This window comes from Pieris napi, chromosome 19 (genome assembly GCF_905475465.1).
Source record: "Pieris napi chromosome 19, ilPieNapi1.2, whole genome shotgun sequence".
Taxonomy (NCBI): domain Eukaryota; kingdom Metazoa; phylum Arthropoda; class Insecta; order Lepidoptera; family Pieridae; genus Pieris; species Pieris napi.
Window position 1 is genome coordinate 1,180,353 of NC_062252.1, and position 23,417 is coordinate 1,203,769.

Here is a 23,417-nt window from a genome sequence, read left to right on the forward strand (position 1 = left end):
AGGCTAGGCCTAGTTTAAACGCTAGTGCTCAAAAATGTATATTATGTATAAGATCAAAATGAATAGTGTATCTCAACGATTCGTTGTCTATTGTATTTTTACAACCTTTAGAATGTAAGTACAGAATGTAATTGTTTTTGCGCCAAATAAAGTGATTTTTATTATTTATTATGTTGGAGAGACTGGGTCTGCGTGTGCTAAATAACCATACTCGGCGTGGTAAGCGGTCGCAATTGCTGGCAGTGCCTCGGGCGCATACGAACTTACTCAGAGAAGCACAATTTACGCGTGTCTTGCACGCCCTAAACACTATTGCTTGTGAGACGGATATATTTAGTTGCACACTGGCTGAATTCACAAGAATTGCATTATTTATAATTAGTTATAAAATGGTTTAGGTTTTAAGTTTTTACTTGTTATGTTTTTAGTTTAGTTTTAAGTTACCGTATAAATAGGAAATAAGGAAAATAATGGTAGTGGTAGCGGCGTTTCAAACCTCAACGTTAAGTCGTCAGATGTCAATTTCTAAATTACCATTAAAGAGCTCCAACACTAAAACTACCGGGTCACTTGTCAAACCCAATCAAGGTCTTTGATCAGTGATATTACTGTGCATTCTAGATCCGATGTCAAGCGGTTTTGACTGCTATTAACCGGTTTATACAGGATTAATCTGACTTTACGCAACAATTTAATCCTGCTTAATTGACACTTATTATATTGGAATAGGAATGAATTTTCAATGTATGCATATTTGAGAATTTAAATTTATATACAATTGCGTTTTAATTATGCAATATCATTTAATGTTCATACATCTATGAAAATGTATTTGCTACTTCATTGAACAGGATATTGTCAAAATTAATTAAATAGGAATATTGCATGACTATATATAAACAAATCGATCTTGTTTACGTCATCAGTTCCGGTTTAAACTAAGTTAATGAGTTATGTGCAAGATTTTTTTTCTACGCAGAGACGAGAAAGTGTACTATGCAGTTCCAAAGAGTTGTTTAGGTTAATCCCTCCTGAGTCAGGAGTCCATACTCATTTCAAAACCGTACGAGCCGTAACAATTCAAAATTTCATCAGCATCACCTTGATGGCTGGAAGTCTACCACGGCCTGCTTTTTGGGCGTCTCGTAGGCTCTTGCTATTCTATTCTATTCTATCTTCCTATTCTAAAAAAAAACTTATATTATCCTAGAAACCAAGTTATTAATAAATCAGTTAGAACAATATTTAAAATATGCTTTTTAAGGTCAGAATTTTTAAAATAAAATTTTCTACAAAATTCCAAATAAAAAGACAATAATTATAATCATCCTAACTTAGTTGATTAACACTATTGATCTCTCATTAGTGCTTATATCTCACGTAAATAAAAAAATAATATAAACATTGAAAGTCTCCAGTGCGTAGCAATGAATTACTGAGCCGTTATTTTTCCGTTTTAATGACGCCCATCTAGGCGCCCTCAGTGCTGCCTTTGTCCTGGAGATAAAGACCTCCTCAAATTTATTGTCCTCCGTGAGCCTCCAATTAAACCTTTCTTTGACGGCTCATTTAGCTTTGTGAAACCCTTTAAATTCACATAAAAGGAGCTAGTTAGTAATTGTGTCGAGATCTCCTGCAATCCTCCATCACAGACTACGATTTTGTCAAGTGTACGTCAATATATTTCACAGCTGGAACGTACACAGATTATTTTAAAAAAGATCTGCTAAAGTGAAAAAAATATAGATAAAAAGCTATATATAACCACTTCGTTACATAATAGAAGGAGTAAATGAAAACACTTCAATAAGTAGGACATAGGGAAACTATCGCATGCCAGCGATCTTTTCCTGGCAACCACTGTCAGGTTAAATAGAAATCCTATAAAATTGTTTATATAATTTGTAAACTTCACGAATTTAAAATAAAAGCTCCATATTTGTGCTACCGTCTTATGGTAAAGGTAATTTCTAATAACTTTAATTGATTTGTATAATAGGAATTGTGAAATATCAAACATGACGAAAGATTTAATCAAAATAGATCCTACGGATTACTCGTGGATTCTAACAAAATGATATCAATATATCTTGCAAACTCGTCCATGTAGCATGGACCTTGAGTTAAAAGCCATCTGGCCGATACAGTTACTGCGAAATCAATAACGGTTAAACTTTTAACGATATTTTGTTTAACAAGGAGTGACTTAAATGCGAATATCTCACAGATATAATTGTGCTATACGAACTACGGCACAACTAGAATATTACTAGTCTCTAAAGACACGTCGACAAGGGTGCCAATAATTGATTACTTTTACAAAGTACCGGTGTCTAAATTGGGAATAATAAATAAACTTGAATTGTGGCGCTACATCCCTAAGTTGTCCTCACATGTGGAAATTATGATCATATTTTTTTTATAACACAAGTATTTGTAATATAAATTTCAAATGTTACCACATAATTCAATTTGTATTGTCTATCTACCTTTACTGACATTACGAGTGACAATTATTGTTTTCTGCGTTATCAAAATAAATGATATTTCTGTAAATATAGAAGATTAGAAATTGAACGACCTGATATTCGTATAAGTAAGAAACACACCGTCATAGCCACGGGGAACAAACAATAGGTGTTAAAACATGTCTTCAAACAATTCATTAACATAGATTTAAACAACTAATTAACAGGATTTATTTGTTTATTTACAGCTTATGTATGGCCAAATTTCTACAATAAATATTATAAATTAAGTATTTTTTATAAATCTAGCTGAAAACCTTTTGCTCTCCATTAATATTTTCTGCGTACATTAAAAAATCAGAGTATATATCCCCATACGCTTCACAAACAGGCGAAAAGAAAACTATTAAGCTGCGAGAGTAAGTGGGGAATGGGAGCTTGTTACCGGTGGACAGTGCGAGTCGAATATATAATAATGAAACAACGGTGGACGTTGACAGACTAACTTTAATTCAATGACAATCATACATAGACCCACAAATGAGTACTTTCTTTATAACAAACTAGATGTCACTATTAGTACATAAACATTATTTTGATACATATTTAACACACTCCCTTATCAAAATAATTGACATATAGACAAAAGAAAAAACAACTAATCATTTGAAACATAGTGAACAAATTTCATTACAATGGAGTAACACCTAACTGGTTAACAAAATTATAATGTTTCTGGTCTACAAAAATCTCATAGTTTTTTCTTCTGACCCTCATACCTAAGCACTGTCTAATGTCTCCCAAGTCTTTTAATTTAAATTTAGATTTTAGTTCAGTCTTAAGACATTCAGTTTCTCTTTTACAATCAGAAAAAATAAAAAAATCATCTACAAACAAAGCTATATATGTTCTGGTAGTATTATCATGTTTAATAAATAAACAAGGTTAATACACTGACTTTCTATATCCAAAAGATTGTAAACAATCATCTACACGCTTATACCATGCCCTAGCTGATTGCTTCAACCCATAGATTGCCCTCTTTAGTTTTAACACTTTGTTCTCCCTATCATGACATTCAAAATTCTCAGGTAAACACATATATACATCTTCATTTAAATGCCCATTTAAAAATGCTGTGGTTACATCAAGGTGAGTTATATCTAGATTATATTTAACACTTAATGCAAACAATAGTCTTATTGTTGAGTGACGAACCACTGGGGAAAAAGTTTCGGTATAGTCTATTCCTGCTTTCTGTGTAAAACCTTTAGCAACTAACCGAGCACGATATCTTATGTTATCATCACTGTCCACTTTTTTCTTTAACACCCACTTACACTTAACCACTGTAGCTTGTTTTGGCCTGTCCACCACTTCCCAAGCTTCATTTTCTCTAAATGATTTTAGTTCTTCTTTCATACTGGCTCGCCAAAATTGACTTTCTGGACCATTTAATGCCTCTCCGAGTGTTATCTCTCCTTGACTACTGTCTTCACACTCCACCATACACAAGTTATTGTAACCATACCTATCTGGTCTCACTCTAGTGCGTTTGGGTAATTGCTCTGGCTCAATTGGTTCAACACCTGGGTCTGAGACTGTGTCAAATGTCTTATCACTGTAAGTACTCACTGAAACTTCAGATTCTGGGACATAAGTTTCATCCCCACAATCGTCTTTAGAGGAAGAGCTCTCAATTTCTTCATAAACATTCTCTTGCTCAGTTACCTCCACTGGATGCTTACATTCCAATGGTATTTCTACCATATTCTGGTTTGGACTTTCCATGACAACTACATCTCTGCTGATTGTGACAATGTTAGTTACAGGATCATATACTCTATATCCTTTAGTTTTTTCTGCATAACCTACAAAAATCAGCTTGTTAGCCTTTTTATCCCATTTCAAACGTCTTTCCTTGGGAATGTGAACCATGACTACACTGCCAAATATACGCAAATGACTTAGGTTTGGTTTCTGACCAGTCCATACTTCATAAGGAGTCTTATTATTCAGCCCCGTGACAACTGATCTATTTCTTAAATATACTGATGTGTTGACGGCTTCTGCCCAGAACTTCTTCTCTAATCCAGCATCATAGATCAAACATCTGGCCTTTTCAACTACTGACCTGTTCATCCTCTCGCAGAGACCATTCTGTTCTGGTGTATAAGCATTAGTTCTCTGGTGAACTATACCTTGCTTATTTAGATAACTGCCAAATTCACGACTACAAAACTCCCCTCCATTATCAGTTCGAAGAACCTTGACTTTCTTTTCTTTTTGGTTTTCTACCATTCTCTGAAATTCTTGAAAATAATGGAACACTTCATTCTTAGCTTTCATAAAATAAACAAATGCCATTTTGCTATAGTCATCCACAAACAAAACATAGTATTTTGATCCTCCAATCGATTGATTTTCCATAGGACCTCCAACATCTGCATGAATAATCTCCAGCACATCCTCTGTTTTTGATGTACTTTTCTTGAAAGGCAACCTAGTTTGTTTTCCTTCACAACAAACAGTGCATGAAGATTTGCCTATTTTTACCACCTCAGGATATGTGATTCCATCTACAGCTCCATTTTTCATTTTATTCAGGCTATTACTATTGATATGCCCTAATCGCCGGTGCCAAGTCTCACATGATGTTATTGCAGGTGCTGCAAATATTTCATCGACTTGTAACGTTTGTAATTTATACACACCATCAACTAATTCTGCTTGGCCAACGAGTTCTTTCTGTTGATTATAAACATAGCAAATTTCTTCTTTGAAAATTACATTGTTGCCATTCCTAATCAACTGACTCACAGAAAGCAAGTTAGTGGTTAAATTCGGAACATACAATACATCTGTAACTGTAACGTCGTATTCTTCTCGATTGACTACTGTAACGATATTTACGTCGCCAGAACACAACACTGAAACTCTAGTCTGATTTGCGATAATAATTTCTTTGGTTTCCTGCTGATGCGATACATTCGTGAGGTTATCTTTGTTTGCAGTCATGTGTTTACTTGCGCCACTATCGATATACCAGCTGTTCTTATTAAAATTTCCACTCAGAAAAACAGCACTGAAGGCATTGGTCTGTTTTCGTTTAGTATTATCCGATTGCGCACACTGATTTTTATAGTGACCGGTTTGTTTACATTTGTAGCACTTTATAATTTTGATAGGTTGCGTCATATCTGATTGTCTATTAATATGGCCGCTTTTAGTATTGCCACTTTTCAATCTATGTCTTCCTTTCGCAATAAATGCACTTTCTGAACCGGATGTAGTACCAACATAATCATCAGCACACATGTCTACCAATTTTGTTTTTACAATATCTGCACTAACCTCAATTCCAGAATGCTCAATGGCCATTATCATAGGCGCATATTTTTCGGTCAATCCCGCTAACATTAATGCTCCAATCCACTCATCGGTTATACTGAATCCTGTTCCTCGAAGTCGCTGGCCCGTTTCTACAATTTGAGTAACATACTGTGCCATTGACTCACAGTTTTCTAGCCGAATTTTAATGAGATTTCTCAGTAGACTAATCTTCCTCATATAGCCGGAATCATCATACATATGTTTAAGCGTAGACCATAAATCATATGCCGTAACTGCCTGCTTGATATGAACATATAAAGATGTATCGATTGTTAATATCAATTTTGCCTTGGCTTTAGCATCACTTTCAATATCACTCGCAGACGCCGATGCTGATAGCTGCGTCTTGATTTTATCCGCCATGTTTTCTAGCACCAAAACATTTTGCACCGCAAAACACCAGTCGTCATAGTTTTCACGACCCTTCAACTTTGGGACGTTGGCTATATAATTCACCGACATTATTATAGCAGTATGGATAAAGATAATACTTTAAACTTCCATAATACACTTAAAAACGGGTCTGGGCCCATAACCTATAATAATGAAACAACGGTGGACGTTGACAGACTAACTTTAATTCAATGACAATCATACATAGACCCACAAATGAGTACTTTCTTTATAACAAACTAGATGTCACTATTAGTACATAAACATTATTTTGATACATATTTAACAGAATACACAGCAAAAATAATGAAGGTGTATACTGTATACTCACCCACTACAGACTGCTGTCTTATACATAGTGTGACAAATGTCTGTACGTCTGCAAGGCTACAAACTCAGCTATGTATTCTAAAACTTAAATAAACTTCAAAAACGGGCATTGAAGGTAAAGATCTCCAAGGTCATTCAATGAGCACTTTAGCACTACAATCGAGGACACTCAGGTTAAGTGGGTTGAGTAAGATTTGACTGATAAGTCCGAACTCAACAGTACTTGCGATCTAACAAGGAGTCCTTGAACGTCTCAAGCTTTTGCCCTATTTTTAGGACCACAATTTTATCTTAGGTTTATTTATGTTAGGATCAAGACTTTTAAAAGCCAGAAGGATTCAGGATTGAAGAATAGCCCTTAAAAACTAGATCAGTCTGATGACACTTTTCTTCCGTGGGGAAATACGACTGCCTTCTGGTGGAGGGTTGTGCGGGACTCGCTGCTGTGCATACCCACTAAAACCCCATGGCTCCACCAGCAATCGCTCAAGACAGGACACGGTAACAGCGTGGCCTTATCCGCAACCGCCAAGTCTGTTTACACTGTTCCAAAGGCTTAAAAAGCGCGAAGTTGACGATGTTTCTTTACATATTCGTATAAATTAATACCATACGCTAGCAATGAAAAACAAATTTACCAAAACCAGAGTTAAGTTCGATGTATCTTTGAGGGATGTTCAAAGACAGAATCTTGTGTTATGGGTAATAGGCAACGGATATACATACATATTATAGATAGATAGGCATATAAATACATATTTAAACACCCAAGACCTAAGCACAACACCAAATGCTCATCACATCGATGTTCGTCGCAGCCGGGGATCGAACCCGGGACCCATGGATTCGCAGTCAGGGGAATCACTACTATATTACAATACTGGTTCGTATTGTAATTTAGTACTAGACCAATGAGTCGTCCTTGTATTGATAAGTGGAATTTCTTCGAAATTCATCCACACTTATTTGCCTATAACCAAGCGAAAAATAAAATTGTAATATCTATTTACATTCGTAACATCTCATAAACTGGTCCTATTCAAATATTGGTGTAATTTGGAATTCAATTTGGAGACTGAGTCGGGGATCAGTGTAAAACAGTTATGGGTGTCGTAAACCCATGAATGAGCTCCAACAATGCAGTTAAAAAGGGAATGAATTAGCTAGGGTTTTATTCAACTTGTGATGAGAGAAATGTTCGTAAAAGGTTCTTTATGTAGTAGGCAATACATTTTTGGAACTTGAAATGGTTAGCTTACTTTTCTAAGACAGTAATTATTTATCTGTCAGAACAGATACACTATCTCCCAAGGGTAGTAGGGTAATAATACGCATAATTTATTTGTTTATAGCATAAGTCATAAAACAATAACAAACATTAAGCGATAATATGACCGTGACCCCACCCCAAGGTGTTTAAACAAAAAATTATCTACATTTGTTTACAATATTTCCCTTATCAAAATAATTGCAACACTTGCAACTTAATTACCTGCATTTAGACAAAAATCAGCTTGGCATGGCTCGGCCCGAGCGTTGATTGCCAAGTGAACATTGCAAATCTGGTATGTTGCCAAGTGATACAAAACGAATCATCGCGTTGATGGCTCCAAATTTTATATTGTCTGAGCGGAAACGGAAACGAATTTAACAAATGTCATTTGATTTCTTGTGTTCGAAAATTGAAAATACACACAACATGATAGTTTTCTATCGACAGCGGAAAATGTTTATTCAAGTGGAAATGTAAAAAGCTTTTATTTAAAACTAGCTGGCCTGGCGAACATCGTACCGCCTAACAGTCGATTCTTTATTTTTTTTAAATACTTATTCTGCAATTCGGGACACCCGTCTAGCTAGTAAGATAAAAATTAAAAAAAAGAAAGTTGATAAGACAACAAATACAATATGTCAAAAAATAAAAATTTACCTTCCCGGAACCCCTCCACTAACACTTGAACTTTATGTTATAGTATTAAAGTTCAAATTGACTTTTAAGTATTATTACGAACATTTTGTATGTATGAACATTATGTGTTGTTTTTAGACTTTTTCACTCCATTTTGTTTTAATTTTTTCTCCGTAAGAACAATCCTCGTACTTCAAGGAATATTATAAAAAAAAGAATTGGGCAAATTGGTGAAGGCGTTGTTGAGTTATGCGCTTACCAACACATTTTGCGATTCATTTTTATATTATAGATAGTAGAACAAATCTATAATTTCTATGTCGTTTGTATTTGGAGATATTCTAACAATTAAACATTAGATGTGCATATAGTTCCTTTGCAGCCTGTGCAAATAGCAAAATATATTTTTAAGTCTAGAAGAGATCCCTTAAAAGCGATAAGGCCGATTATTATTTTTGTGTGCTAAGTGTCAAAGTCAAAATTCATTTATTCATGTAGGTAACACAAAGTACACTTATGAACGTCAAAAAAGAAATAATGCTTCTAATTTTACATTTACTGCCAGTTCTCAAATCGAGGGCGTAGAACGGAAGAGAAGAACTGGCAATAAACTCTCCGTCACTCTTTTTAATCGCCAAGTTTTTTGTTTTACATAACGTTTGTAAGGAGCTTCAACCATTACACCATGTTGCACATGACATCTTAAGTAATAAAAAATAATAAAATAAATTAAAAACAAAGATTTGTCCTCTATCAGCAGGAGGCATGGTGAAATACAAGCACGCACTTACATTCTCGTGGGAACAACACGCAAATACATAGTCGGTAGTGTGGCTAAAGAAATAAATAAATAACTATTCATATTCAAATTACATATAGTAAGGACCTAAGTTCTTGAATATGTCCGCGGTGGTAATAAGTTTGTTACAGATTACATGCTTTTGGCTCGACCTATGCCCAGATACACAACTGAGTAGCATATTTGATTTTGGCTTCATCTTACCAAACGTAACAAACGGTCAGAAACATATGACAATAAATATATTCATATGTAATACCACTCGAGCTTCAAAATTATCGGGTATTTCCCGATAGGTTCGTTGCAAACAATTAATATAGTCGTCATGACGACTATATTTGTTTGCAGGGAACCTTGAGGGAAATACCAGATAATTTTGAAGCTCGAGTGGTATTCGGGGGATTATTTTTCCGACCCAAATGTCGGCCAATAGAATTGCACCATGAGACGAAATGTACAGTTAACAAATAAGAATTTCATAATGAATAAAACAACTACTTAATACTTTTCTTGAAGCAACGACCAGAGAAAATTTTCACAAAAAATTTTCAGTATAATACCATGTAGGTTGTACCACGTGACGTCGAATGGTGCAATTCTATTGGCCGACATTAGGGTCGGAAAAATAATCAGGTATAAACCATAAACCTTTGCATTTTAGTAAATTCTGAATTTTTTAATATTTATATCTGTTATTCCTGGAACGAGGAGATATATTTAAAGTTGGCGGAGCTATGTAAAGTTTGGAAAAATAAAGTTGGAAACTACAGCTCGTTGGTTCCTCCGGGGATTTTATAAACATCTACAATCTACATTAAGTTGCTTACGTAACTTTGAAATGAAACCTTCGGTTAAGCTATATATATATATACATTCTACTTTAAGGGTACGATTCGAAAAACGCGCGAATCACGTCTTCATAATTAAATGTTAGGATTGGTATTGCTAAATTAAAATAAAGTTGTCGCCCGGGCCCGACGGGAAAAGCCAAGCCTTTCAAGTAAATAAAGTCCCTTTTTAGGAAAGGGGAGATTTAGCTTCAACTTTTTTAAGTCTGGGCCTCAAATTTTTGAATCTATTTCATGATCATTTGTCAATCCATCAGGCAAGTAAGTGATCAGCATCCTGTGCCTGAAACACGCCGTCGACTTTCTTGACCGTTCGAGCGAATGTTAAATGCACACATAGAAAGATAGTCCGTTGGCGCAGCCGGGGATCGAACCTACGACCTCAGGGATGAGAGTCGCACGCTGAAGCTAGTGGCCAATACTCCTCCTAAATTAAAATAATAAATTGAATATCAAAGTAATAAACGATATGCTCCAAACCACCCTGGCTTAACTCCGTAGCCTCAAATAATCCTCGTTTGAGAAATTTGCATATAGATAAACATAACTAAAGAACAAGTTAAAAACTTAACAAACTAGAGTATGCACACAATTGCAACACAGTTATCCAGATTATGTTTCTTAAATCAGATATGTGTATGAGATAGGTGTGTCAACACAAATAATGCTATATATTTAGATTTTTTTGAACGCTTGACCTGTTATGATATTGCGCTCTCCTGTAACATAGTTAACCTTAACATAGTTTACCCTTGATTTGGTTTGAATTTTAATTTTAAAAAAAACACCATACCATTGCTACATTATCTTTCACATGGCTATTTTAATTTCCAAAACATTTTCCAGCCCAACTGTGTGAAGCCCGGACAAGCATGTTATATAAACAGAAATAGCCTATCTAGGCTAACAACAGACACAGAACCTCAAATAAGATTTAAGGCACAAGTTTAACACGTTCACTGCGGCAAGTAAAATCATAACTCTCCATCTGGTGCGGCGGTAGGCCAAAATGTGCCCCCTATGATATTTCCGCCAGTGCGTGGCAGGTCTTTCTAGACCCACCAGTACTAGGATAGATTAAACTGCTATAACTTTGTGGAAACATAATGTATGCATTTTTTTTTTATATTGTTAGAATGACCTTGAACCCAACTTCCTTACGTTTGATTCGCCCCGGGATCTGCCAAACAGGAAATGAGAAATAAAGCAGGAAAAGCGGCAGGCCGATATCGACCTGAACCGCACTAGAAAGTATTTTTAGTAGTGATGGGACAGAGAAAAATAAGGGGATATCGAAAATAAAACAGAATTATCGTTGAAGAACTGAAAAATGTTTTTATTTACTTATGCCTGTCCTGGAAACATATTACGCAAAGGTTTTGGTTGCATTTCCTGCAATATTTTTTTATTTTCTTAACTTTTTTTTTTGCTTGGGTACTATTCAAGGTTTTCCGCAGTCTGTCGTAGCACCCTGCACAATTTCTTCGTTTAGCGCTCATCTCAAGGACATGGTCATTGTCCTTAGGTATTACTTGATTTTCTGAAATGAATTTTTTTTTCTTAATTCCGTGTGGTTTATTAACCAATTATGAGTTTTACCACAGAACTCGCGAAACTGAACAACTTACCCCAGAGAACATAGGTCGAGATATAAAAAAAAATGTTGGACCTCCCATAGTAATAGTAAATCAATCAGGTGGTTATCAGTTTTGTAAGGGAGGGCCAATTTTTTTTTCATATTTTGACCTATGTTTCATGAGCACATTCACCTCCTTCAGGGTTTATACCCCCCTTCCGTTACGCGCTGTATAGGGTCAGGTTAAATTAAGTGAAAATATGTTAATCGTGTGTTCTAATCATTAAACTGAACAACTTTCCCCAATAAACAAATCTACTAAATCAGTCAGCTAAGGTCGGCAATTTTGTATGGGAGGCCCACTTTTTTTTCATATTTGACCCATGTTCCTTGGGGAAAGTTGTTCAGTTTCATGTGTAGAGCACACCCTTAAAATATTTGCACTTATTTTAAAATGACCTTATACAACGTGTAATTCCAAATGCGCAAAACCTCTCGTGGGGTAACTCAGCCCGTGTTAACTAACGTGTAACGGACAACTTTCCATAAGGGACCCATATTGAAACCTTAAAAAAAATATTTTGACTTTTCATACAAAAAAATCAGATTCAGATTAGTTTATTGCTCAAATACAATTTTAATCAGTTGATCGGATCGGTTACTTTGGGAAGCCAAACTTTTTGGAGTTTACAACATGAGTCCCATAGGGAAAGTTGTTGTATAAACGATACTGAGTTACCTCCTTGAAGGACAACGGAGATAATCCTTACACCCTGTATATATAGATTATAGGCACATATATAATTAAGTAAGTATATAATATGGTGTATAATATAGCGGTAACAAGGCCTAATGCCTATTTTGTGCAATCAGGTAGTCCACGTAAAGCGTTATTTTTATGATAAATGCAGGTGACTAACCCGAAATAAGAACTCGCATCATGTGTTATTGAGTAAGTAAAGAGTGCCATAACATACCATAATAGAAAAATAGCGGAGTCAGCACAAAGCTCATGCACGAAGATCATGCGCAGCCAACGTAACACTAGTAATATATTTAAAATAATGACAATAGTTACCTGTTGCAGATGTTGAACGCCTGACGATGTTGAAACACTAATGTAGGAATCGCCTTCAACAATGATCTACATATGCCTACAGTGATGTTATACGTTATTATACTTACTATCAGGGCATAATATACTTTTTCCAGTTAATGATTGCATTAATGCCTCTGTAAATTCTTTTTTTGAAACCTTCTTATCATTTTTCATGTTGTATGTGATCCACGCGTTTACTAACGCCATGCCAAACAAATATTCCATACCCACTTTTCTGAACCATTTGAGCCCTCTTTTTAATGTAGAATAGTATGAAGACATTTGGTCGCTAAAGTCAACTCCTTTTTTGTTGTTATTATACGTAACGACACATGTAGGCTTTTTAATATCTTCATTCGTCTTCTTATTTTTTTTTCCAGTGTTGAAAAGCACATCTTTGTCCTCTTTGAGAGTAGATAGCATTAGAAGTTGCCTTTTGTCAACCCATTTAATAACTTTAACGCCATTTTTATTCATAGCTCCTTTGATTTCGCCCTTCTTCAACTTTAGTGACACTATCTCCTTAGGTAGCCCTCTTCGGTTTGATCTTAGGGTTCCGCAATACCGGGTTTTGTAAGATAGGAGATCTTCCGCCAATTCAATTGACGAGTAGAAATTGTCAGCAATTACTACACGACATTTGTTCTCCAGTCCTTGAATAAGTTTTAGTACGGTGACTTTTCCATGATTCTGTTCACGGCCATTTTCTCCCTTTCCAGAATAAATTATTGAGTTATATGTATACCCTTCTGGAGTGCATAGCTTGTAAATTTTAACACCATACTTGTGAGATTTGTTTTTAATGTATTGTTTGAATTTCAGCCTGCCACGCCATGGTATCATTGATTCGTCTATAACGACGAATTTACCAGGTGTCAACACTTTTTGGAATCTGCTGTTGAGCATATTAGCCAAATCATGAATTTTCTTCAACTTATTTGTATTGTGGGTGGCTGACGAATCATCACAAAAATGCCAGAATTTTAATAATAGCAGAAATCTATCCCGATTCATTACAGATACAATATATTCGTTTCTATATATTGATTTTTTTGACCAATAGTCATTTATATGAGGCACTTTGTTCAGACCCATTGCGAGTAGTACCCCCAGAATCTTTCGCATTTCTATATTATTCGTAGCTTTCCATGATAATAACCGAGATTTTGTTTTCATTTCGTTATTATTTTGCTTTTCTGTGATGTATTTTAACGCATATTTATTAGTTTCTGTAACCATTTTATCTATTATTTCATCAGTTACAAATAAGGAAAAAATACCTTCAGGAGATATATCTTCTATATGAATATTAAAAGTGCTTTCATTTAAAGTACACGCTTCCAACTCAGGGGTCAAATCTGTGATAGCATCCCATTCATTGACACTATTATCTTGTGCATCTCCCTCTTCCTCTAAAACATCATTATCTATATCCGATAGATCTTCACTTGCAGAGTATTCATCACTCTCATCATCGCCTGTGTCACCACTTTCCTGCTCTTCATCTTCCTCCTCAGTATCATTCGTTTCTTCCTCCCTCTCTGCATCTTCATCTTCAGCATTTCCTGTTTCTTCCTCTCTCTCTGCATCTTCACCTTCCTCTTCAGTATTTTCTGTTTCTTCCTCTCTCTCTGCTTCGTCATTAAGTGTTTCTTTCTGTTTTTCATTTTTTTCAAACTGTTTATTGCGTTCTTCGTCATAAAAACCATCATTTTCATTGCTTTCAGTTAACTCTTGCGACATACTGTCTTCAAAAGAATAAGTGAATATAAGTTTTGTCTTTGAATCTTTCCTTTCTATTTTCTTTTTCTTTCTTAGATTTATCAAGTTATGATATTCGTTGTCATCTATTTCGATGCCATGCATAAGCTTCGAAGCTGATAGATTGTTTAGCGAAGGACTGCATCCTCTTGAGCTATACATACTTAATCTGTCCACTGACGATGAGCGAGGTGAAGACAATCCTTTTGACGTATGTGGTGTAGGTTTATTTTTAAATTCTGTAATGCAAAAAAAAGGTAAGTGGGATAAAATTAATCTACACTAATATTATAAATGTGAAAGTTTAGATGTATGGATGTTTGCTACTTTTTTAAGCAATAACTACTGAACGGATTTAGATAAAACTTTACAGTAATGTAAGTAAAAAATTAAATAAAAAATGAAGTGTGTAGAGATGTTGACAGATGCTCTGCAGATACTATAACACTAAAAGCAAAGAAAACATTTAAATACATTAAGACATACCGGTTTTAGTTTCATGTGAAAACGAGACTGGTTTGAGATTATGAAATTTTCTTCCACTGGGGCTACTGTAAACGTCCGCTGTTGACAAAAAAGTTTACTGTGACTCTTATTGCGACTCATTTAGCGAGAGCAAGGAGTGTTGGGGTAAGAGCGGACGGATTTTCGTTTAAAAAAAAAGGTCTTGGCTTCCTTTCGTGGGGTGATTAAGTATCTATAATAGATTTCCAAAAAAAAGTACTCTTATTTAATATATTTTTTTTGTTTAATGCTTTTTTTATTCTACTAAAGATTTCTTTAACTTTATATATTTAAAATATACACTCGCGAGCAAACAAATCGACTCAAGCGCTACCTTTGCATTCAAAGATTGTTTTAAGTGAAAGTATACAACATTTTAATAAAAATGATATGTCATTTGAAAGCTTGAAACCTAAGCTTTAAAAAAAACATCAACACGATTAAATAAAACGACTATCAACATGTTAATTTGCGAAATTAGGGCGTATGGGACAAATTACTCACTACGCTACCAGCCAGTTGCGCTACCCTCTACCCCTATAAAACCCCCGTTACCTTTCAACCTTTATCAGCCGCTTATCAACAGTTGACCAATACACATCTTCGCAACCTGCATTCATTGTTTTCAAGAAACCATGGATACCACACCTCAAGAAGCCGCTCAAGTTTTTGTCTTATTGCAACAAGGACTCAGTCAGCGATTAGTCGCTTCCCAGCTTCACTTGAGTCATTCTGCTGTATCCCGAGTATACAGACGATAGACAAGAGACTCTAGCATTCACTCGGAGACCAACAACCAGCCGCCACCGTTGTACTTCTGAACGAGACGACCGTTTCATTGTCTCAACCTCCCTGTGAAATCGGTACCTTACGGGTGTCGACGTGCAGAGCGAGCTGAGACGTGTTCAAGGTATAGCTGTCAGCGAGTGGATAGCAAGAAGACGACTGAAGGAAGCCAACCTGACACCAAAAAAGCCTGCAACGGGCCCCAAATTGACTGCAGGCCACCGGCAAGCTCGGCTACAGTTTGCTCGAGAGCATCTTAACTGGAACATTGGGCAATGGCGGTCGATCCTGTTGACTGACGAGTGCAGGATGTGTCTGCATGGCAGTGACAGGAGAGGCCGGGTCTACAGGCGTCCGGGAGAGCGATTTTCCTAATGCTGATTCGCATAAATCGTTGCCTATGGTGGCGGTTCTTGCATGATGTTGGCTGGTATCTCGTTGGAGAGTAAAACCCAGCTCGTTTTCGTGCCTGGAGTAGGCCGAAGAGCAGGACTGACAGCTGATGGGTACATCACAAATATTCTCCTGGAACATGTTGTGACCTACGCAGGATTTGTTGACGAAGACTTCATCCTAATGTATGACAATTCTCGATGCCACACAGCGCGCGTTACTCAGCAGTTTCTTCGAGAAGTCGATTTGCACACAATGGACTGGCATGCGCTCAGTTCAGACATAAATCCCGTCGAGCATTTATGGGATGAGCTCAAACAAAGGGTACGAGCAAGAAATCAAGCCCATTCGAGCCTTGAAGAATTGAAAGCAGCTTTGTTAGAGGAGTAGGAAGGTATTCCTCAAGACACCGTCAAAAAATGAATAAGGTCGATGAAGAACCAAATACGGGCTGTAATTAGGGCAATACACATTAGTGAACCAATAAATGTTATATTCTTTAAGAAAAAAAACGTGTTTTATTTGTCAATTCTGAACACAACTCCTTTAACCAAAATTCCATTTTTCCCCCATTTAAGTTCAGACACCAATTATAAAAGAAAAGATACATGGATATTAATAATGATGACATCTCATAAAAGCTGAAGTTTTAAGCTTTCAAATGACATATCATTTTTATTAAAATGTTGTATAGTTTCACTTAAAACAATCTTTGAATGCAGAGGTAGCGCTTGAGTCGATTTGTTTGCTCGCGAGTGTATATAAATAATATATAACAAATTTATCAAATAAGAAAGCGCCATTGCCGTGCCAGCCGCCTGAATTTGGCGAGTTAATCTGAAGAACTTAACTGTCCGCTGACCATGAGCAAGGCGAAGACAAGGTTGTATATTAAAGTCGGTTTACGGACGATAATTTTACGTGATAACGTCAGCTCTCAGCGATAAAGCTACCACATACAACTACAACCACAACCATACCAACAACAACATATAACCACACCTACAACCACATTGACACACGGCTCAGGTGGAACAAGCGGCCGGCGTTCATCGATTTATAAGACGTTATACGTAAAAATCAAATTGCAAAAACTATTTACTGTAGAGTGTAGAAGGCTAGTTTTTAAGAATAATCATTTTCATAAAGGATGGTATTACATGAAAAATCCCCACGTCATTATGAGTCTAAGGCCGATATGTTGATATGTATAGGTAGTTAACAAAACTTACCGCTTGTGCTTTGTTTTCCGTGCACATTTGTTTCCAAATTCCTTTTATTTTTCTTAAAGGAAAATATTTCTTCACTGCTGTCACTATCACTATCAATAACGGCAGGGCGAAATACTCTATTTTCCAAAATTTGTATTTTTCTTTTATTGCTTGCCATCGCTGATTATATCGAACGTCAGATCAATTAGACAGCACAACACTAACTGGCGGGGGGCGCGCTCTGTGCGGTATCGGGTCGCTAGCTGCCTGTTGGGAGGGCGGGCTGAAATAGGCCCACTGCCGCACTCAGCGGATGCAAAGCAGCGTCAGTGCGTGGTAGGTCGATAAAAGCCTGCCGTTATGTTTTGATGGGGAAAACCTACAATTTTGACCGCAAGATGAAATATATATTTGTCCCTGTCGAATTTTTACAAACACCTGAGATAATCGTTACGCACCAGCGAGAGGGACATAGATTTCTTCGTCCGCACCAGCGGAAATACCGCGGCAGGCTGATATCGGCCTGTTACGCAGTGAACGTGTTAAAGAGAAATTTTTAAAGTTTTCAAAATAATTAACTACGCTCAAAGACATGTTGATACCTTAACTAATAAACTTTTAATTACGTTAATAAACGGGTTTATTGGTAACATTCCTTTAATTACTGCGCTAAAGTTAAGGAGCTGTTTGACTTTTGTGTATCAGTTTGATGTTTGTCACAAAAATACCGTAAACGAATATACTCTTTACTGTGTATTGCTTTCAAACAAAATCTAACATTTATTTATTGTCATTTGATTTATGATCTATTGGTAATTTAAATTTGTGTATTTTAATTCCTAAAAGCCTATATATATATATATGTGTACCTACATATAGAAGTTATAGATCACTGCCGCGTAATGCTTTGTTATTGGTTTGTGTACTCAGTTTCCGCACTTAGACTCTCAATAGGTCCGTTGTGCGTTAACGTCCTGGCTAATTTAGCCAGCCTAACTCCTTCCAAAAGCACAGCTGCTGGGCACAGCTTCCTGGGCACTTCGCAGGCTTCCATAGCGACCTTACTGTTCCGAGGATATCTGCACGTTGTTTAGCCACAGCCTCGCATTCCAGGACTACGTGGGTCAATGCTTTCAAGGGTTTTTTTTTTAAAGGCAAGTCTATAAAATAGCGTGGGAGAGTATTTAGTCCTTAAGTTACGACAACAGTTCGAAATAACTTAACTGTTCTTATTATTAAGACATGATGATTATTATTACATTTGCATGTTTATTTTTATATGGCTGATTGTGCGGTTATTTTATAATTAATCAATCTAAATGTACCAATTTCTTTGCAAATAAACGATTTATTATAATCTGTTGTTTATTGACCATTAATATATATTGTAAATAAGAATGCAAATATAAGCGCATATCTAGTACGTATAATATTTTCCAAAGTCCCTTCACACAAAGAAATAGGTCCTAGTACACATTCTGACCATAGACCAATTTTTTTTAATTTGGCCCATTTGACATTTGACACACCCTTGCTTCATTCACCGACTCTGTGGTTTATTTTAACGTGAACAAAAACCATATAAAGCAGAGTCATGGTAATTTAATTACTGTATTATTCGCTTAGTCGCCTCAGAAAATTGTTGCCAATGGAGCGAAACTGATACTTGATTACGTATACTGCTTTTATTTATGTTCTATAAAATGTGACGTTAACCGTAGAATAGATTGTCAATAATTTTTTGTCGACTGTGCGGATTAGCACCGGTGCAGTGTGGATTTTGTACGAACAAAATACGTATTTGCTACGCGCCATTTCTTTTATATTCTTTAATATTTCTATATTAATATTATTTTATTTACACTTCGATGCATTAATATAAAAAAATTAACATTATTAAATTTAAAGGAGGGCGAATATCGTTGAATATCGTTGTAGTTCTATCAATGTTCATAGCGCTGAAGTAGCAACCTTGGAACCGCATAAAAAACTCAACAAATCGGCATCGCTTTTAGGAGAAACAGATTCAGAATTCCGGAGCCAGTGAGAAGGGTTTCAATAAATTTAATTTATTACAATATAATCTAGCCTAGCGGTTAAGCGTGCGTTCATTTGAGCAATGAATTTTTCGATGTATATTTAAGCAATAATAGTAGACGCGTAAAGCACCTAAATATATGTAAATCAAAATAATCAGTTAAATAGATGTATCAGTGTGACCGAGATTCGCGTGTGTGTGTGCCTATTATCTGTGAAGGTGCCTGCTCTGGCTTTGACTGACATTAAATTAGATTTGTGTGTTATTTGTTAAATTACTTCTATTTATTATTCATTGTTGTTTTTTCTTTGTATTATTAAATTAAGCTTTCTTTAATATGTTAAATCTGTTTTTTATGTATTTATTTCGTAACCCTACAGCTAACAAAAATTATATATAATAACAAACAATTACACTAAAAATATGATGAGATGGAATACATAATATTTACCTACAAAAATTTACAAAAGGAAACAAACAATAAAAATTATTCAATTTAACTAAGTGATACCTAATTTGGCTGTGTTGTGTGATGGTGTATCAGTGAGGGTATGTACGTGAAGGTGTGTATGTGGGGTACGCTCATGATGCAGGTGATTTTGCGCTATGGATATTCTTAATACTCGTTTTACATCTTCTGTTTCTTCCCTGCTGTTGTATTATTTTTACTATTGTAATATACAATTAATTAGTAAGCGTAATGTATTATTGTTTTAGAATATATTCTAAAAGTGAATATTGTAATGTTCTTAAGAGAAATAAAAATCTTAAACCGTAAGGTAACCTTTAATCTTCCGACTCTCAGAACCAAAATTGGGTTCCGCGAGCCTCTTCATATTATGATGTGTTCAACTTAGGATTCTACCACTAACATCGACCCTTTTTCGCACTCCTCTACTGCTTCATTTAAAAATAATTTAAAGCAACTATTAATGTCGTAATCCTAGTTCTTTCTTCTTTATTATAGCTACTAGTACGTTTGTCGTCCTCCGGATATTAATCTTGTGCTGTCATGTTTTGTTGTGCTTTGTTCTGTATCATATTTTTTACCAGTGAAACTTTTTGTGGATACATCCAATGTATCTGTTTTGTTTCCCAAATAAATAAGGTGTAAATGTGATTATAGACATTAGTGGAGGAATCTCTGTGGTAATATTAAAAAAGTTATCGAATAACTATCGGACGAATCCGCCTAAACCACATTAGCTCGGAACTCACATTAACTTTCCCGGCTTTATGCTAATCTAGGCATTTTAAACTACGTTCAATTTTATTAATTCAAACTCCACAACTTTCTCGGTTCGTGACTCGCTTGACACAAACTTTGCAATTTTAAACGTTAATTGTAGAAGTTTTTGGTTGTTTTATAATGAGGCGTGGAATACTGAGCGGAAGTGATATTACTGTTTTATTAATACTGTAAGCATTCATTAGGAAATTCTATCATTAATAATCCGAATAATAAAGTCATACAGGAAAACACAAAGTACACTTATGAACGCCAAAAAAAAAATTGATATAAATAAACTGCTTCTAATTTTACATTTACTGCCAGTTCTAACGCTTCACTATTACACCATGTTCCACATGACATCCTAAATAATAAATAATAATAAATTAAATTAAAAACAAAGATTTTGCCTTTATCAACAGGAGGCATGGTGAAATAGGAGCACGCTGTAAGTGCGTGCGTGTGCGTTCTCGTGGGAACAGCACGCAAATACATAGTCGAAATAACTAACATCACCGCATACACGAATTCAAGTGCGACCAGTCACTACAAGTAGCACCAATACTGAATTAAATGTCGCTAAAAACTAACCATTTGCAAAAACGTACAAGCTTTGAGTATATACGTCTAATAAATAAACTTTATTCATGACAGAAATATGGTTTTGACAAAATTATTCTAACACTAGTCCCCACACGGGGGAGTCCCGGTGTTGTTACTAGATTCTTGTGGTGACTAGACAATTATTCTGTGGTACATGGTGTATGATTAAAATATTTTTTTAAGAAAAATTAGTCTCAGTGTTACCTCGAATCAAACAAAAGTCGTATAAGACCTTAAGTATATTTTTATAGAACAAACGGCAGGAGGCTCACCTGATGTGAAGTGATACCGCCGCCCATGGACACTCTCAATTCGATAGGGCTCGCGATTGCGTTGCCGGCCTTTTAAGAATTGGTACGCCCTTTTCTTGAACGACCCTAAGTCGGATTGGTTCGGAAATACTTCAGTTCTGGTTCCACATAGCGGTAGATGGTAGTGCGCGGCAAAAACTGCCTTGAGAAGGGTCAGTTGTGGAACGGCGGACGTCGAGGTGATACGGGTGGAATTACGTATTTTGCCTCGACGTCCGAAGATGAAATCAATGTATAAAAAGTAAGCGTGAAGGTATGTGTATGGGTTGTGTACGTATTTGAGAGTGTGGCTGACAGTTGTTGTAAGCGTGCGCTGCCTGTTATTTTTTGGAACCTCAGAGTCATGCCAAAATATGCCGGCCTCTGCACAATCGAATATAATGCTTTGTCTTTATCATTTTACACACAAATAAAAGAAACAAAATATTCATTACTGAAGCTAAAGCTCGCTAAAATATGAAAAAGCCTCACTGGATCCTAGGGCCCATTTTGTGGTTGTCAGACAAGCCCCCGTCTTGTCGCTTTGAGACGAAACTTAAATACTCATGTACTGTCCGTATTTATTTGCAAAAAATACATTCTCACCCGTTAAAAAACGAATAGAGGCTCTATATTTATATTTATATATATATATATGTCAGAGATTATGTAATAAGAGACCACGGTGTCATTCGTTTTATTAGACTAAAGGCAATATCATAGACACCTTACAGGTTGTAAATTGTCAATGTGTCAAAGTCAATTTGTCAGTAGTGCGTTGAATCGATCGTTGAATTCTAAGTCTAACTAGGATAACTATCCGGCTAAAATGAATCGCATCGAATCTGCGACATACATAAAATCTAATATTTAATAACACGACTAATTGATAATTGCACACATGTATATTGTAGTTATTGTTGTGTACGTGACGTGCATGCATGTGTGTGTGATTTCGTAGTTATCTCAGTTCCTTATGGTTTTGCTTCAACTCGAATAGGCGACAGCAGTACATATAAAAAAACACTTAATACGATATAAATTTTCGTATATTCGCATTTTTATTTATATATTGTTTTATCTAATGGAAGATAAATCTTATTTCATGATCAGTTTAAGTATAAATTACCCTTGTTGACTCCCACGTTAAGAAATAATTCTTCATTCAAGATAAGTTTTTGAACCGTTATTGCGAGTCAGCCGTTAATTTGTCAAGTGTCAGTGAAAACAAAAACACTGAAAATGATGAATTGTCTCACTTTGAGATTTGTTTTAAAGCGAGATTCTTGACCTTTGTTTATGATAAGTTATTACACTGACTGTATAATTTATAAAGCAAATTAGTCAGATTTTTATCCTTTTTATTTTTCGCTCTCTTCTGGCATCGCACGGCATATAATTTAAATGAATAAAGGTCTAATAAGGCCAGTATAATCTAAGGGATTATTTAGCATTCTTATGATGATATAATTCTTAAAAAGCTGCCGGCTTTTTAAGAATTATATCATCGCAATTGCGAGCCCTCTGGCACTGATAGTGTATGGGCGGCGGTATTAATTAACATCGGCATCTGTCTTTGCCCCCTGTTCTATTGAAATTAGGTGTAAAAATTAACTTATTATAGATTTTATATAGTAAGGTTATTCAAAAATGCTTATTTTTTTCAATAACCACCTTATCCCCACACTCATACAATGCTAGCCTGAAATTTACAACTTACACTCCTAACTTTTACTAATATAATTTTTTTCTACTTAGTTTTTTCTTTTTTTTTTGCGACTGAGG

At 35.6% G+C, this 23,417-nt stretch overlaps 2 protein-coding genes across 2 annotated transcripts in view; both read right to left on the bottom strand.

Moving 5' to 3' along the window:
* The window catches only part of LOC125059336 (calsyntenin-1), a 159,774-nt gene that overhangs the window by 96,855 nt on the left and 39,502 nt on the right, over window positions 1-23,417 (bottom strand). The gene's annotated exons all lie outside the window — the stretch shown is intronic.
* Window positions 11,215-13,292, bottom strand: LOC125059337. Its single transcript, XM_047663715.1, has 2 exons — window positions 12,902-13,292; window positions 11,215-11,680 (listed from the first exon to the last, which is right to left on the bottom strand). The coding sequence occupies exons 1-2, from the start codon at window positions 13,290-13,292 to the stop codon at window positions 11,481-11,483; spliced, it is 591 nt and encodes a 196-aa protein (XP_047519671.1). The 3' UTR covers window positions 11,215-11,480.

Excerpts from the sequence above, each read along its gene's own strand:
- LOC125059337 (XM_047663715.1), bottom strand. The coding sequence starts at position 13,292 with ATGAATAAAAATGGCGTTAAAGTTATTAAATGGGTTGACAAAAGGCAA. Across the intron at positions 11,681-12,901 it reads AAGTATATTATGCCCTGATA|AAAATCAAGTAATACCTAAG; the intron begins GTAAGTATAATA and ends AATTCATTTCAG.